The 13,774-nt window shown below is 37.2% G+C and overlaps 2 protein-coding genes across 14 annotated transcripts in view; both read left to right on the top strand.

The window, feature by feature from the left end:
* The first annotated feature begins 173 nt into the window (after positions 1-173).
* LOC149540389 (uncharacterized) overlaps positions 174-13,774 on the top strand; it is a 219,351-nt gene continuing 205,750 nt past the window's right edge. For 8 of the 13 annotated variants that reach the window (XM_089801494.1, XM_089801491.1, XM_089801487.1 and 5 more), the window contains exons 1-2: positions 174-261; positions 334-417. The gene's annotated coding sequence lies outside the window, so the exon portion shown is untranslated. Of the gene's footprint in view, positions 262-333; positions 418-4,097; positions 4,121-13,774 lie in introns of those variants that run through there. The other 5 variants (XM_089801485.1, XM_089801489.1, XM_089801486.1 and 2 more) reach the window with 5 other exon arrangements.
* On the top strand, positions 3,920-4,958 carry LOC149540390 (uncharacterized). The gene is made up of 3 exons (XM_089802682.1): positions 3,920-4,120; positions 4,206-4,311; positions 4,510-4,958. The coding sequence occupies exons 1-3, from the start codon at positions 3,920-3,922 to the stop codon at positions 4,956-4,958; spliced, it is 756 nt and encodes a 251-aa protein (XP_089658808.1).

Below are 13,774 nucleotides of genomic sequence, written 5' to 3'. Positions count from 1 at the left end.
ATGTATCTAAGAATTGTACCAAAGTAAAATTAATAAAAAATATGAAATAAAAAGTCATCTTTTTCAAATTAAATTAAAATATATTTAATTAGTGTTAAATCAAACATTAATTTCAGTTATATTTTTTAATAAAGTAAAATATTGTTAAAAAAGGTAGTTTTTAACAATTTAATGTTTTTGGTTTGGCGCTCGAAAATATGTTGCCGTTGCTCCATTGTCGTTCATTGTCGTTCATCTTCTGCTCTGTTTGCTCTACTACAGGTATGTATATGTGGTTTTTTATGCTTTGCAGTTCAGGAGGGTTCCTTCTCAGTGGTTTTTTATGCTTTGCAGCTCTGCTTTCTTCAGGTTGCAGAGGTGAGGCCGCAAGTTTGGTGAAGCCGTTTTTCTCCTGCCGTTTAATATTGCTTCCGTTTGGTGGGTGCCATTTTCCTTAGGGCTTTCTGCCATTCTGTCGTTTTTTGCTTCCATTTAATATTGCTTTGGTGTTTTTTTCTTCCGTTAGATGGGTGTCGTTTAAATATGGTTCGGAAGTCTCATATTTGCCCCCTCTTAAATTTACAGTCTGATGGGTGCCGTTTATTCTACTTTTGTATCAAGCCATGTTGAATCTTGTTGCAGCTGAAGTTTAAGAAGCTAGTTAGGATTTTGGAGTGTTATTTGAGGCCAATAAGGCTGCCATGTTTATTTTGTGGATACTCGTATACAAACAATGAGAAGTGGTTTGCTGATTTTCTGCATTTACTTGCATATTTGAGTTGCAATTTGTATGTGTTCTGGGTTAGGAGAATTACACGTATCAGATTTTAAGTCAAATCTTTGAATGAATTACATGTGTGGTTTGAGGAGGGTTTTAACTTTTTAGCCCCTGCATCAGAATTATTACAACATATAACCTTAAGAAAGTCCGCCCCATTATAACCTTAATCTCCTCAATCGATAAAGACAAAATAGCTACTTATTGACTGCTGGCCACGATAGCTTTTTCTGGGGAAGAGGTTGAGACATGGGCAGCGGGGTGAGTTTTTGCTGAGATGATGATTTCTGGGGAGGAGCTAAACAATGCTTTCAAATAACTATAAAGTCTAAATGTTCACTCTTGCAACGGCTCCATGACAAACATTTTGAATACAAAAATAAAGAAAAGTATAATCATAACAGGAGGACGATTTGCTAAGTAAATAAGGAACAGTATCAACAAAATAAGCTTGGCAATGGAGTGACAAAAAACAAATATATGTAGGAGGAATGCTTGCACCTGGAACTAATCTTCCTACACCAAATCATACAGCAGAATAATAGTCTCTTCAACAGATGGAGCCTCAAATTTCTAGAGCATTATACAAAGAACTTTCACATTTCCAAATCAGTCTCGGAACTTGCTTCGGGCAGTCGCATTGAATAGATGAAGGCTTGGATGTTGGAGAACCAAACATACTAATGTAAAGCCATCCAAAGTTCTGATTTATACCCAGTCAATCACTATCCCAAATGCATACAGCTGTTTATTATCAGTACTGTAGCACTAATCATGTTACTATTCACGGAACTATTTATGTAATCTTGCTAATTAGAGTTTCAAATACATTTTGCTCCATCATGTCATTTGTACCAATATCATTACAATCTATTCCCAAGTGAGGGTTATTTTCCTGCAAGCAAATAATCATTCATACAGATGAGGCTTATTCACATCATCATACAGATCAATCTTTCATTCAATTCAATCTTTCCAGTTAAATTAATTATGATAACAAGCAAATTCCCAAATACGGGTTGTTGCATTTACGTAGCTCCAAACCATTAATTGCACCTCTATAGCCATATGACTCAAATCACAAATGAAATATAGCCATTACCTTGATCTGTTGAGCTTTAACTGCTGTCAAAGTATCCAGAGGTTGCAATCCACTATTTTCTACAAGAGCCATTGGTACAGCATCAAGGGCATCTGCAAATGCCCGAACTGCATACTGCATTGGATAAATGTCATTAATCTTTAGGCAGTTGAAACACATACAAAAGCAATGTGGGATATGGATACTGTTCTCTCTACTCATTTGATGTATTTTTTTTATGTCATCCACTTAGTCTAGTTGTTTAAAAACTGAATAAATGGGTTGGACATTGGTCATGTCAGTCAACATTTTTCTGTGCTTGAAAATGGTAGTGTGTCTTTGGCAAGATTCAAGATTGTAAGCTGTAAACTGTCAAGATACGTTTCTTTTAATGCAGGGTTTGGTGCTTAAAGTGCTACCTAATCTTATTTGACATCATTTGTTGGATGCTAGTGACTAATACTCTTTTGATGTACATTTTTGTGATTACTTGTGAGTTTTGTTCAGTTCATGGAGTCTGCTAACTAGGGTCTAATCATCAAACTTTTTTCTCCTTATCTTGCCTAGCAATCTGAGTTTGAAATGGTAATGATTTATTCAGTCTATCAAATTTAATATCTAATACCTTCTATGTGTGCTCTAATTTATTTTGAGATTACTCTATGGCTTTAGAGAATGCAAAAGTTGATACATTCATATACCTTTTAGGGTCCAATGCACTTTCAATCAAACTTGTAATATATCAATCAAATAATGTTTCCAAAGTGGGAGTAGAGATGCATTTACTTTCCTTTCCTTTATCATTTGACTTAATAGGAGTCTAAATTACCTCAATTTGTCTTTTGTGACTAACTTGTTCCTCCTTTGTTCTACCTTAGGCCTCTTCTCTATTGTGTCCTTTTGCCAATCCTTGTATCTTATTCTATCATTTATTTATGACCACTATCTACCCTCTATTCTATCAAAGTTTGTTCTATGGTGTCAGGTGCTAATAGTATTGATGGTTCTTGCAATGTAGATGCTAGTATCTATGAAGTATCATTTGGATCCTTACGTTTTTGAATGGATTGAGTGCCTTTTCCTTATTTATTAGTTACCTTTGTGACTTACACATCCATATGATATGTATCCTTCATAGCTCGATCCTCATGATCACTATCATCATTTATTGTTACCTCAATGTCCAAACTGCCAACAAAAATATATATTTCTTTAAAGGGGTCTTCACCTGACGTATCTAATGTGATAAGCATTATTCCAATGAATACACCAGATAGATTCACTGTGATCACAAACTACTAAATATCTTTATCATCATTTTTTTGGAATGGTAGGCTCACCAATTTGATTTACATCTCATATAACCTTCACTACCTCAGGGTCTTTCGAAGATTGGTGTAATGCCTTCTTAGTTTCCTGAATGATTAGAATGTAATCACATTCCATGATCTAAATTGGTCTTATTATTTTTTATTCTCAATGGCGACTCCATCTTTTGTAAAATTCTCTTCATATGTTCTTGATTAACAAATGGGAAAAATTATTGTAGAATTTGTGCTCAATTTAGTATCATACATTTCCAAAGCATGTTGAAATCAATTGGAATTGGCTGGGGGGGTTTGAAAAGCATATTTTAAAATCCATGTCTGATTATATTCGTCATTGAATTGTGATGTTAACCCTCACAAAGTTGTTGATCATAGGATTTTTGTATTTTACAAATTCTATGGATCTAATGAACGTGTCTCTACATTGGTATTAGGTTGCTGATGGATCTAATGAAATATAAACACATTCTAGTACACATTGCTAAGAAGAGAAGAGTCATTTGTGCTCTTGTTGTTGGTCTTGCAGCCTTTGCTGCATCTATAGCAGCGACCACACAAGAAGGTAGAAGAACAATATGTAAGTGCAAAAGAGGCGAGATTCCCTTTTATAAGCGTATTATCTATTCGAATGAAATTGACTATCATGATCAACTTCGAATGAGTAAATGAGCCTTCTTTCATCTAGCTGATATTCTTGGGCAAAAAGGAACCATAAAAAATACACTGAACTTAATGCTAGAAGAATAGTTGGTGATGTTTCTCCATACTCTTGGCCATAATCTGAGGAATTCGAAGATTGTTTATAACTTTGGTCACTTGGGAGAGACAATAAGCCGATATTTCCACAGGGTTTTGATGACAGTCTTGGCACTCCATAGCAATTATTGCTTACCACCTGGTCCAAACACTCCTCCAGAAATTAGTGGGAAGGACCGTTTTGATCCGTACTTCAAGGTACATATCCTATTGGTACACTTTTGTTTCCTTGACTATAAATTCTGTAAGTTTGTCCCTTTAATTATAAGTTTTCTTACTGTAGGATTGTGTGGGAGCAATTGATGGAACTCATATTCTAGTCACAGTCGATGTCAACACTCAAGCTCCACTTCGCGATAGAAAAGGATACTTGTTTGAAAATGTTATGGGTGTGTCTTCATTTGATTATAAGTTTCAATATGTCCTTGTTGGATGGGAAGGGTCAACTGCAGATAGTCGTGTCCTAGCTTCAGCCCTATTAAGATCTAATCAGTTGGTAGTTCTCCTTGGTATGACAAGTATTTTTATATACCGCTACATATGACAATTGTTAAAAAGTTATATTAATCGATTTTTACTTAATGTAGGAAAATATTATTTGGTTGATGTTGGATATCCCAATGTACCTGGATTTCTCACACCTTATCGCTGCATGCATTACCACCTAAAAGAGTTCTCGAGGGCAAACCCAATAAACAACCCACAAGAGTTGTTTAACCACTGCCACTTATCGCTTAGGAATGCAATTGAACGCACATTTGGCATTTTGAAGCAGCGCTTTCCTATCCTAAGACATGGGACATCATATCAAATCATGACCCAAATTAAGATTGTTTTGGCATGTTGCATATTACACAACTTTATTACCATAGAGGATGACGTTCCTTTTGAAGTTGACGTTGAAGAGGAAGATGATTGTGAGGGGATAAATGTACCAATACTTGGGACATATGGGATGACTCAGCATGATAGAGATGATTGGGGGAAGTTTAGAGATGATATAGCCAAAAGGATGTGGGATGATTACAGAACCTGATCTTAATATGCCATGTTTGTACTTAATGCCACATGTAAAGCTCAAATATATTGTACTTAATGCCGTATGGAAAGCTCTACTTTTGTTGAATGCTACGTAATGCTATTTTGGTCTACAATAGTAGTCTAAACTCTTCATGAAGAAAGTTATGATTGTTTCTCCCTTTACCATCTTGACTTGATGCAATTGTTTCTTGAATGCAAGTGACCTTCTATTGTGTTTGATCTTACACATTATTTCCATCTTTTTAAACATATCCCTGCCTGAATGCATCTTGGAGGTGATAGAAACAAGATGCTCTTACACAAACTGAATTTAAATCTCTCTTATTAAGATATGGTTATTTATTGCTTATTGATGCTGCTATGAAGTTATACAGTTTATAAAGTAAATGCCCCTTTGGTTTGAAAGTTAATCATTCTGAAATATGAGCAACTAACCTCTCATTCACAGTGACAAATATGATACATGAAAAACTTAGAAACATGAAATACTACAAGCACATAAGAAGGTGAAGGAGAGAGTATTAGACATATGACTGCTTTTCTACTTTTTGGACTGGGACTGTCAAATATTTGGAAGACAATTAGGGGAAACGTAATTTTCACATTGTAGAAGACACACATATATAATATTTACCTTTACAATGTAATGACGTTCTTTTTCTCTAAGAGCAGAGTTATATAATTCCTTTTCTAGATTTCCTTTCTCTTATACAGCTTCTCGCTGAATGGATAGTCTTTGCGAAGGTTGGGCTTCTGGAAAAAGAAATGTCTTGGAGTAGACATATAAAATAATGTTTAATTTTAGATCCAGATCCATATCTATTAGATGTGGACTTCTCTATTCAATCTAACATGGTTGCTGAGTGAGTTTTGATAGAAAGTTTTTAGTTTACAAAATTATACATGAGAGATCAACTGATGTGAAAATCAGGATCTTTATATGATCGAAAGAGAACCTTCTGTCATTATAAGCCAAGACAGTGTTCAAGAGCATAGGAGACCATAAGTGATGCTTTCATATAGTTTTCCATATTGGACAAACAATGGTTGCAAATTTTGTCTGGCAGATTGTGTGATGAAACTTGTCTATCGTATAGCCATAAAAAGGGGCCAAAGTCGATTAGGTTTCAGTGATCAGTAGAAAGTTGTTATTTACTATAAGTGTAAAAGGGAGGGCAAGGCTATCCAAGAAAGCCTATGTTTGTACTTATGTAAAAATCCTTTATATAATAAAATAAAAAATTATTACCAACCAAAAAAAATCAGCTTAAGCTGTAGTAGAATCCTTGAGAAACATTTAATAAAAGTGTGAAGGAAAATCTTTAAGAGAAATACCCTGCCTTCCAAATTTAACAGACTTGATTATCGGAGATATTTGTGGCTTTGTTCCTGAAATCAGGATAAAGTGTGAAATATTCAGCAGTGATTGTTGCATAGTTTGCACGTATATCTCAAGTTTTGGAGAAGTTAAGAGAAATGTGCATCATATAACCCTAAAATGTGGTATTAATTTTAGGCAGTAATTATAAAACTAAAACAAAATCCAAATTGAAATGAGAAATTACTCTGCTCCAAAATTAAATATCACTTTTTGACCAGCACACTAGGCCCTAAATTGAATAGATTAAATGTTAAAATGTAAAAAAAATTAATTTCAAGTTGATTAAATTATTCAGCGTGTAAGTTTATAGCAGGATGAATTTGACATCTTACATTCAGATCTGGGTGAAACTGACATCCAAACCCTTGGTGTAGTTAAATTCAAACATTCAATTTTAGGTGTATCCTACCCCAACTAATTTGACATCCAATTCCAAGAGTGACTGATCTAAATGAGCAAAACAAATACAAGTCTCACTACTAGATTTGCTATTTTTGAGAAAATGATTGCGAGTATTCTTGGAATTTCACTTATAAGTGAGTTTCTTGAAGTTATATCTCTGTACAACTTTCATGTTTAAGCTTATTTCTCTTATTTGTTGCTAATTCTTGCTATGTTGAATTCAATCTTTGTTACTCTCTGACAAATTAAAATACAGAGGGCACCGCCAGATATTAGAAAAAACTTAAATATAAATGAAAAATAAATTTCAAAATTCTCAAACAAATCTCAGCTTACTGAAAGATACTGTGCATTTGTGAAAGAATAGGAAACAAATTCTGAACACGTTTGCTAATGTATGGCCATCGATTAAACTTAAACACTGATAAGTATATCATGCTGACATTAAAAACTATATTAATAGCTTCCGTTCTCAATTCTACTCAGCTTCATTTACTGTAAAAAGGGTTTACTGCACAGCTAGACCAATTTCTTACAGAGTTATAAAAAAGTCCATAAAAAGGGACTACATAAATTCAGTGACCTATCTCCATGTTCCGCACACAGAAATTATTAAACAAAATTAATATAATAAAAATGCCAGAAAAATTTAAAAGTAATTCATCCCGCAGACTGCAGCAATACAAAATTATAACAGGATTTTGGAAAAACAAACAAATAAATTACATATCGTACTAAATTGGCGAAAACAGTCTTCAATCCTATAGCTACGATACGTGAAATAGGTGTTGATGTCTCTAAACAAATCACATTTTGAATATGAAGAAAAAGAAAGCATTCCTGTTTTAAAGAAAATAAATACAATTTGAAACAAACAAGCATGAAAGTGTGATGTATAAATGCTTGCAAAGCGAATCAGAGATCGACCCCGTGACGTGCCCCCTTTGCTCTAGCCTATCCATTTTTGATCCCCGACCATTCTTTCTGAATAGCTCTGTCACTACTCATGAACACAATTTTTAACATATTTTTCCTCAACACTGCAGTACTAACAACTTCCTCTATCGAACGATCAATTCTTTGCAAGAGCTGTTCTATTGTTTCAGTCACTTCTTAGAAGATCCTCCTATTTCTCTTGTTCCACACCTCCTAGATAACAATCAAAGGGCTTACCCTCCATACACATTCTAGTATATTCTCCTACTCATCCTTGGCCATGAAATGATGAAAGCCATAAGAGAGGGGCACCATGGTCCAAACCATCCCAATTTTCCTTGAATATAACTCCAACATCTAGTTGCCACTTCACAATTTAGCAGTAAATGATCAACACTCTCTTCCTCTCTACCACACATAACACATTTTGTTGGTCCTTGATGTTGGTGTAAATAAGTATTTACTTATTACACTTAAGTTTACTTAGGTTAATGCATTATTTAATTATTTTGTATTATTTTATTATTATTTTAGGTGAGACACTTAAGAGTTTGTGTACTCTCATTGAGTTACGCAACTCTAATTATGCACATGGTGTCTACACAGGAGTATGCATCATTCACTGAGTTGTCATGTTGACAACATAGTTATCCGCACTCCTCATTTAGCACATGTTGTCTACACCACTGATTTGCGTGCTACACCATTGTAGGCTTATCCTCACATTATCGCACTTAATCCCGTGCTCAATGGAGAATAACCCATATCTGGTGGACATGTGCCTGGTTGTATGACATATCATGATGCTGACTTCTATGCATTCTAGAAGCTCTCTTGAGGCTTTTATATTCAGGCACTCCTAGTGTGCTCTCAAGCAGTTATTGAATGAATATCGTCATTCTGATCATACTCTGTCTATTTTGGTCTATTGTGTGCTTGTGTTGAATTCTTTAGTTCTTGGGTGAATTCTGGCCTAAGCCAAATTCTTACATGGTATCAGAGCTGAGGGAAATTCTCATCGCATAGCCGTTCGAGACTGTTCATGCTTCAACATCTCGACACGAATCCGGAGGATCCGCAGAAATTGGGAGCGTCTAGAGCCAGATTTGACCTCACCGTTGTGTCCGGAACATTGATTCGGTGAAGATCGACTATAAATTTGCTTATATTTGGTGAAAGTTGATCGTGAGGCAAAATTTTGTTCTGATTCGTAGTTCAGGTATGATTGTTTATTTGATCTGATTAGTTATTTTTTCGGATCTACTCTGCAATTTATTTTCGAATTTGCATATTTTCTGATTTTTTTAGTTAGTACGGCAGAGAAAATTTTTTGGCCGAACCGAGCAGTGACACCCCGGCTCGGCTCTGTATTTTTTGTTGGATATATCTTACTAAGTCGCAGGGTTTATATCATTTATACTGTGGGCTAATTAAATCTGTGGGCCGTACTGTAAATTTCGGATTTAAATTGGCACGCCGTACCATTATTTAAGCCGGCACCGCATTCAACAAATCTGGCGTCAAACTACCGGCATTAATTCTCGGCACCCACCACTGGTGAGAGCTCGAAATTGGTGGCCGTTTTGTTTAGCAGCCCGCGACAGCTGTATTTTAAACAGCACATTCTCTCAACACCCCATGCATGTGGGACTATAATCCTAAACTCTGACGGCAGTAAAATTAAATCCGGCGCCCGCAACAATCTCTGGTACCCGCGCAAGGAAATCCTCTCCGGCAGTTGCTGCACACGAAACGGTATTTGGCGTAGAATATCCCGACAACAGTTGGAAAGAATCTCGGCGAGAACTCTGCAAAATCTCCTTGCCATGCAGACACCTGCACTGATCTACCTCGGACACGTGGAGCGTCGCCACATTGCTTAATCAGCGTACCTGCAGCGCTACATCGCAGCACGTGGAAACACTGCCACGCAGACCCTGAATAGTCACCATCCGGCTATACAATCCCTGTCAGTGCCCAGTTAGCAGTGACGCAGACAGACACACAGACATCCGTACTTGCACAGTCAACCGGACACGTTTGCATTGTCTGTACAGTCCGTACTATTACGTACCATGCTGATGCAATGTTGACGTCATCACAAGGGGTGGAGTTCGCTGACATCATCATTTTATTGTGCTAAATTTGACGCCCGTTTGGACGTCAAAAAAGGGCCCAATTGAACTGTTGTGATGACCATATGACCGTCAAATTTAACCCCACCATTCGCTGATGCAACCCCTCTCCAGATTGATTTTCAATTTTGTAGTCCAACTTGAGGAGGCCATAACTCGTACATCCGAACTCCAAATCAGGTGCGATTTTTTTTGAAATTGGGTAGAATTTTCTAAATTTTTCAATGGTGCAGCTGTTTTCTGGTTTTGGTGCAAGGATTTTTCAGAAATTGCATTTTGTGGCGACTGTACCTGGATAATCTTGCATTTTGCAACTTCAAATGCTTCGTACGGGCACATCTGGAGTCGAAAACAGGTTCCGTTTTTTTTGAAAATGCGTATTTTTTCGTCAACTTTCCAGATCTGGCATCAGATTGTAGTGTTTTGTGGACAAAATTATCACTTTCAGCAATAGGGCCTTTCTTTGCTTTGTAATGCTTCATAATTGTAGCACTTTGTAAAGTTTCAGATTTGTACTCTATTAAGAGGTTGTAACAAGCAAAATGAAAAGTCCACGAAGGCCAAAATTGGCAAGTGGCCCATTGTAATCGCACTACTGATAAAGTGCCCAAAGCATCTATTTTGGGGGGGTTTCTTGATTTTGTGAAAAGGGGGGGTGTTCTTGGTGTTGTGTACTCTCTTTTTTGCAATTTTCTTTCATTTTCTGCATTATGGGCAACTTTAAGTTTCCTAAATTAACTCCTCATAACTATGCTTCGTGGTCAATCAAAATGTTGTATCACTTAATGCATAATGGAGTTTCACAATTTGTAGATGGTACTCTTCCTAAACCAGCAGGTGATAATGTATCAGCAAGTGAAATTTTTAATTGGGTAGCAATGAATAGGAAAGCCGTAGGTGATGTATGTTTAGGGGTAGATGATAAAATCATGTATCAAATCAAGAAGTGTTCTACATCCAAGGAAGCTTGGGATACCCTCGAAAACCTTTATGGTAAAGTGTCTGAAGAGGATGTGTTCAAAATTGAAGATGAGCTTGTTTCCTTAGATCCTAAGTCATATGACTCTATACAGGACTTCATCATCAAGGTGAATGAATTAAGGACAAAGCTTACTGATTGTGGGAGTTCTATCAAAGATGACAGACTGATCTATCTCATCCATAACAAGCTGCCATCGGAGTATTCCACATTTGTATCTTCTTTTAACACCTCAAAGACTACCTTAGGGTCTGCCTACAAGAAAGTCACTTTTGATGAATATGCTAAACTGTTGGATGATGAAGAAAAGAAGTTGAAATCAATGGGGATTCTCAAATCACCTTAGTCCAAAGCATTGGTGGCCAACAATGAGGTTCTCAAAATTCAGTTGCACAATCTTCAAATAAAGGAAAGGGTAAGAAGAAGTGGAAGAAAGACAAATCTGAGGATGCAGAAAAAACAACACCACAATCCAATCAACAAGGCAAGTCCTCGAATTCCAACAAGAAAGGGGACAACAATAAGGAGAAGAAGAAGTGTGCTTATTGCAATAAATCGGGTCATGAAGAGCATGAGTACTATCTTAAAAAGATTGATGAGTTGACCAACATCATGAAGAAACATAATGTTCCATTACCTAATGCTTACAAGGAGAAAGGATCATCTTCAGATTTAAAGGGCAAAGGGCAAGCACTCATGGCTAATTTGAACTCTTCAAAAGAATGGATATTTGACTCAGGTGCCTCATATCATATGGGTTCTTCAAAGGAGGATTTTTCTTCATTGAATCACTCAAAGGTACCACACATCTTCATGGGGAATGATAGCAAAATGGAAGTTGAAGGAAAAGGAAACGTGGAGATGGAAAATGGAGAGTTTTAAGAAGTTCTCTATGTTCCAAACCTAAGTTCGAATCTCCTCTCAATCTACCAAATCACTCACCTTGGAGATGGACATAGAGTTGAGTTCCTTCCAGACTCAGTAAAAGTGCACAGTCTTCAGGACGATTCCTTGGTTGCAGTGGGGAAAGTGAATGATCACAAGAGGTTGTACTCTTTCTCTCATTTTGTACCCAAGTCTCTTTCAAAGGCCTTGTTATCTCAATCCAATTCAAACATGCAACTATGGCATGCGCGGTATGGTCATCTTGACTATTGCTATCTTCAGCAACTTTGCACATACCAAATGGTGAAAGGTCTACCTCAAATCAACTTTTCTAAGGGTGAATGTTCAATAGATTCAGTGGATATGCATCTAGAGGGGAAGTTACAAAGAGGGAAGTCTTCTAGAGCAACAGGTGTTCTACAGATGGTTCACATGGTATTAGTAGGTCCTTTTGCATCCAGACAGGGTTGCTACATACTCACCTTTGTTGATGACTTTTCAAGGTTCACTTAGGTCTACTTTTTGCATAGTAAGAATGAAGTGTTGGACACATTTCTAAACTTCAAGACTCATGTAGAACGGAAATCCAGAAAGGCCATCAACGTACTTCGCATGGACAATGGAAACATGTATGTGAACAGAAGACTTATGGACTTTTGTAGACATAAGGGCATTGATCTTTAGACTTCGCCAGCATTCAGTCCGCATAAGACAGATGTTGCAGCTTTGAGGATCCGCACTCTTAAGTCTATGGCAAGTTGCATGATTCATGCCAAGTCTCTAGATCGATCATTAGAAGTCGAAGCAATCTCTAGTGCCACTCACATTCTTAATCGTTCTCCTCATCTAGCCTTAGATGGCAAAACTCCTTTTGAGGCATGGTGCGGCAGAAAACCTATTGTGACACACTTCAGAGTCTTCGGTTGTCCTGCATGGGCAAAGATATTTTCCAGGGGATGCAAGGCACAGTCATCTCGGCCTTGTACTTTCATTGGTTATGAAGACAGTGTGAAGGCATATAGACTTCTAGATCCTGAGAGACATCAGATTTTTGTGGAGAAGGATTTACATTTTGAGGAAAGTTCACCAAGCTTGTCCTCTACTCCTCTTCGCACATCATACAGTGTGGATACTCATAGTGATTTCAGCGATAGTGCTTGAACAGATTCAGACATGTGGGGTTCTATTGATAGTTATAGTGAGAGGTCACTTCATCAGTGCAGTCCACATGCATACATCGCCACAGTGATAGGTCCAAAATAATAGGGTACATCTAGTCTTCCAGATACAGGTTCAGTGATAGATTTGGGGGACAATATTGATGATTTGCCTCTTCTTGATGCAGAATTACCTTCTTTAGTTGTCACGAGGGTTCCATCCGACTCTCTTGTTCATTCTCTACATGATCAATCCTCCCAGGTTGAAGTGATTGTGGATACTTATGATCAATAGTTGCAGCAGGGTTCTTCATCAGTTGCAGAGATAGACAGTTCTTTGGGACAGGTTCTTCAGGCAGTTGAGCAGGTTTCAGAGACATAACTTATCCATGGGATTCTTTCCACACACAGCGGAAGCGTCTCATTTGTACCCTTGACATTGTTTCTTCCTAAGGGGAGGAACACCATTTTGTAGTCTTGGATCAGCTTCTTCATTGGAGCAGTCACTGTTTGGCATTCTTCTTTGGGGGGGGGGGGAGGGCGGGGGAGCCTATCCTGTCTCTCTCCCCCTTCTCATCGTTCTTTTATATATATACTGGATGTATGTTGTAATGGGGGGGTCTTGATTACTCCATCCATCCATGCATCCCTTTATCTCTCTTTTTGGGGGAGGGTTTTTCCCATGAGGTTTTCCCTCTTTCCCCATTTTATGGGAGATTACATATCATTATGTACATGGGTACCTAACATGGTCTAGTAGCCGGGACCCATATTGCATTTCATCCTAGATTTCGTAAGCTTAAGGGCATTCCCCTAAGTTGCACTTAAGGGGGGGTGTTGGTGTAAATAAGTATTTACTTATTACACTTACTTACGTTTACTTAGGTTAATGCATTATTTAATTATTTTGCATTATTTTATTATTATTTTAGGTGA

Source organism: Cupressus sempervirens, chromosome 9 (assembly GCF_028749045.1).
Source record: "Cupressus sempervirens isolate cs-2001-9-10 chromosome 9, ASM2874904v1, whole genome shotgun sequence".
In the NCBI taxonomy this organism is placed as follows: domain Eukaryota; kingdom Viridiplantae; phylum Streptophyta; class Pinopsida; order Cupressales; family Cupressaceae; genus Cupressus; species Cupressus sempervirens.
The sequence above is the reverse complement of the archived record's forward strand: the minus strand, read 5'-3'. Positions and strand labels throughout refer to the sequence as shown.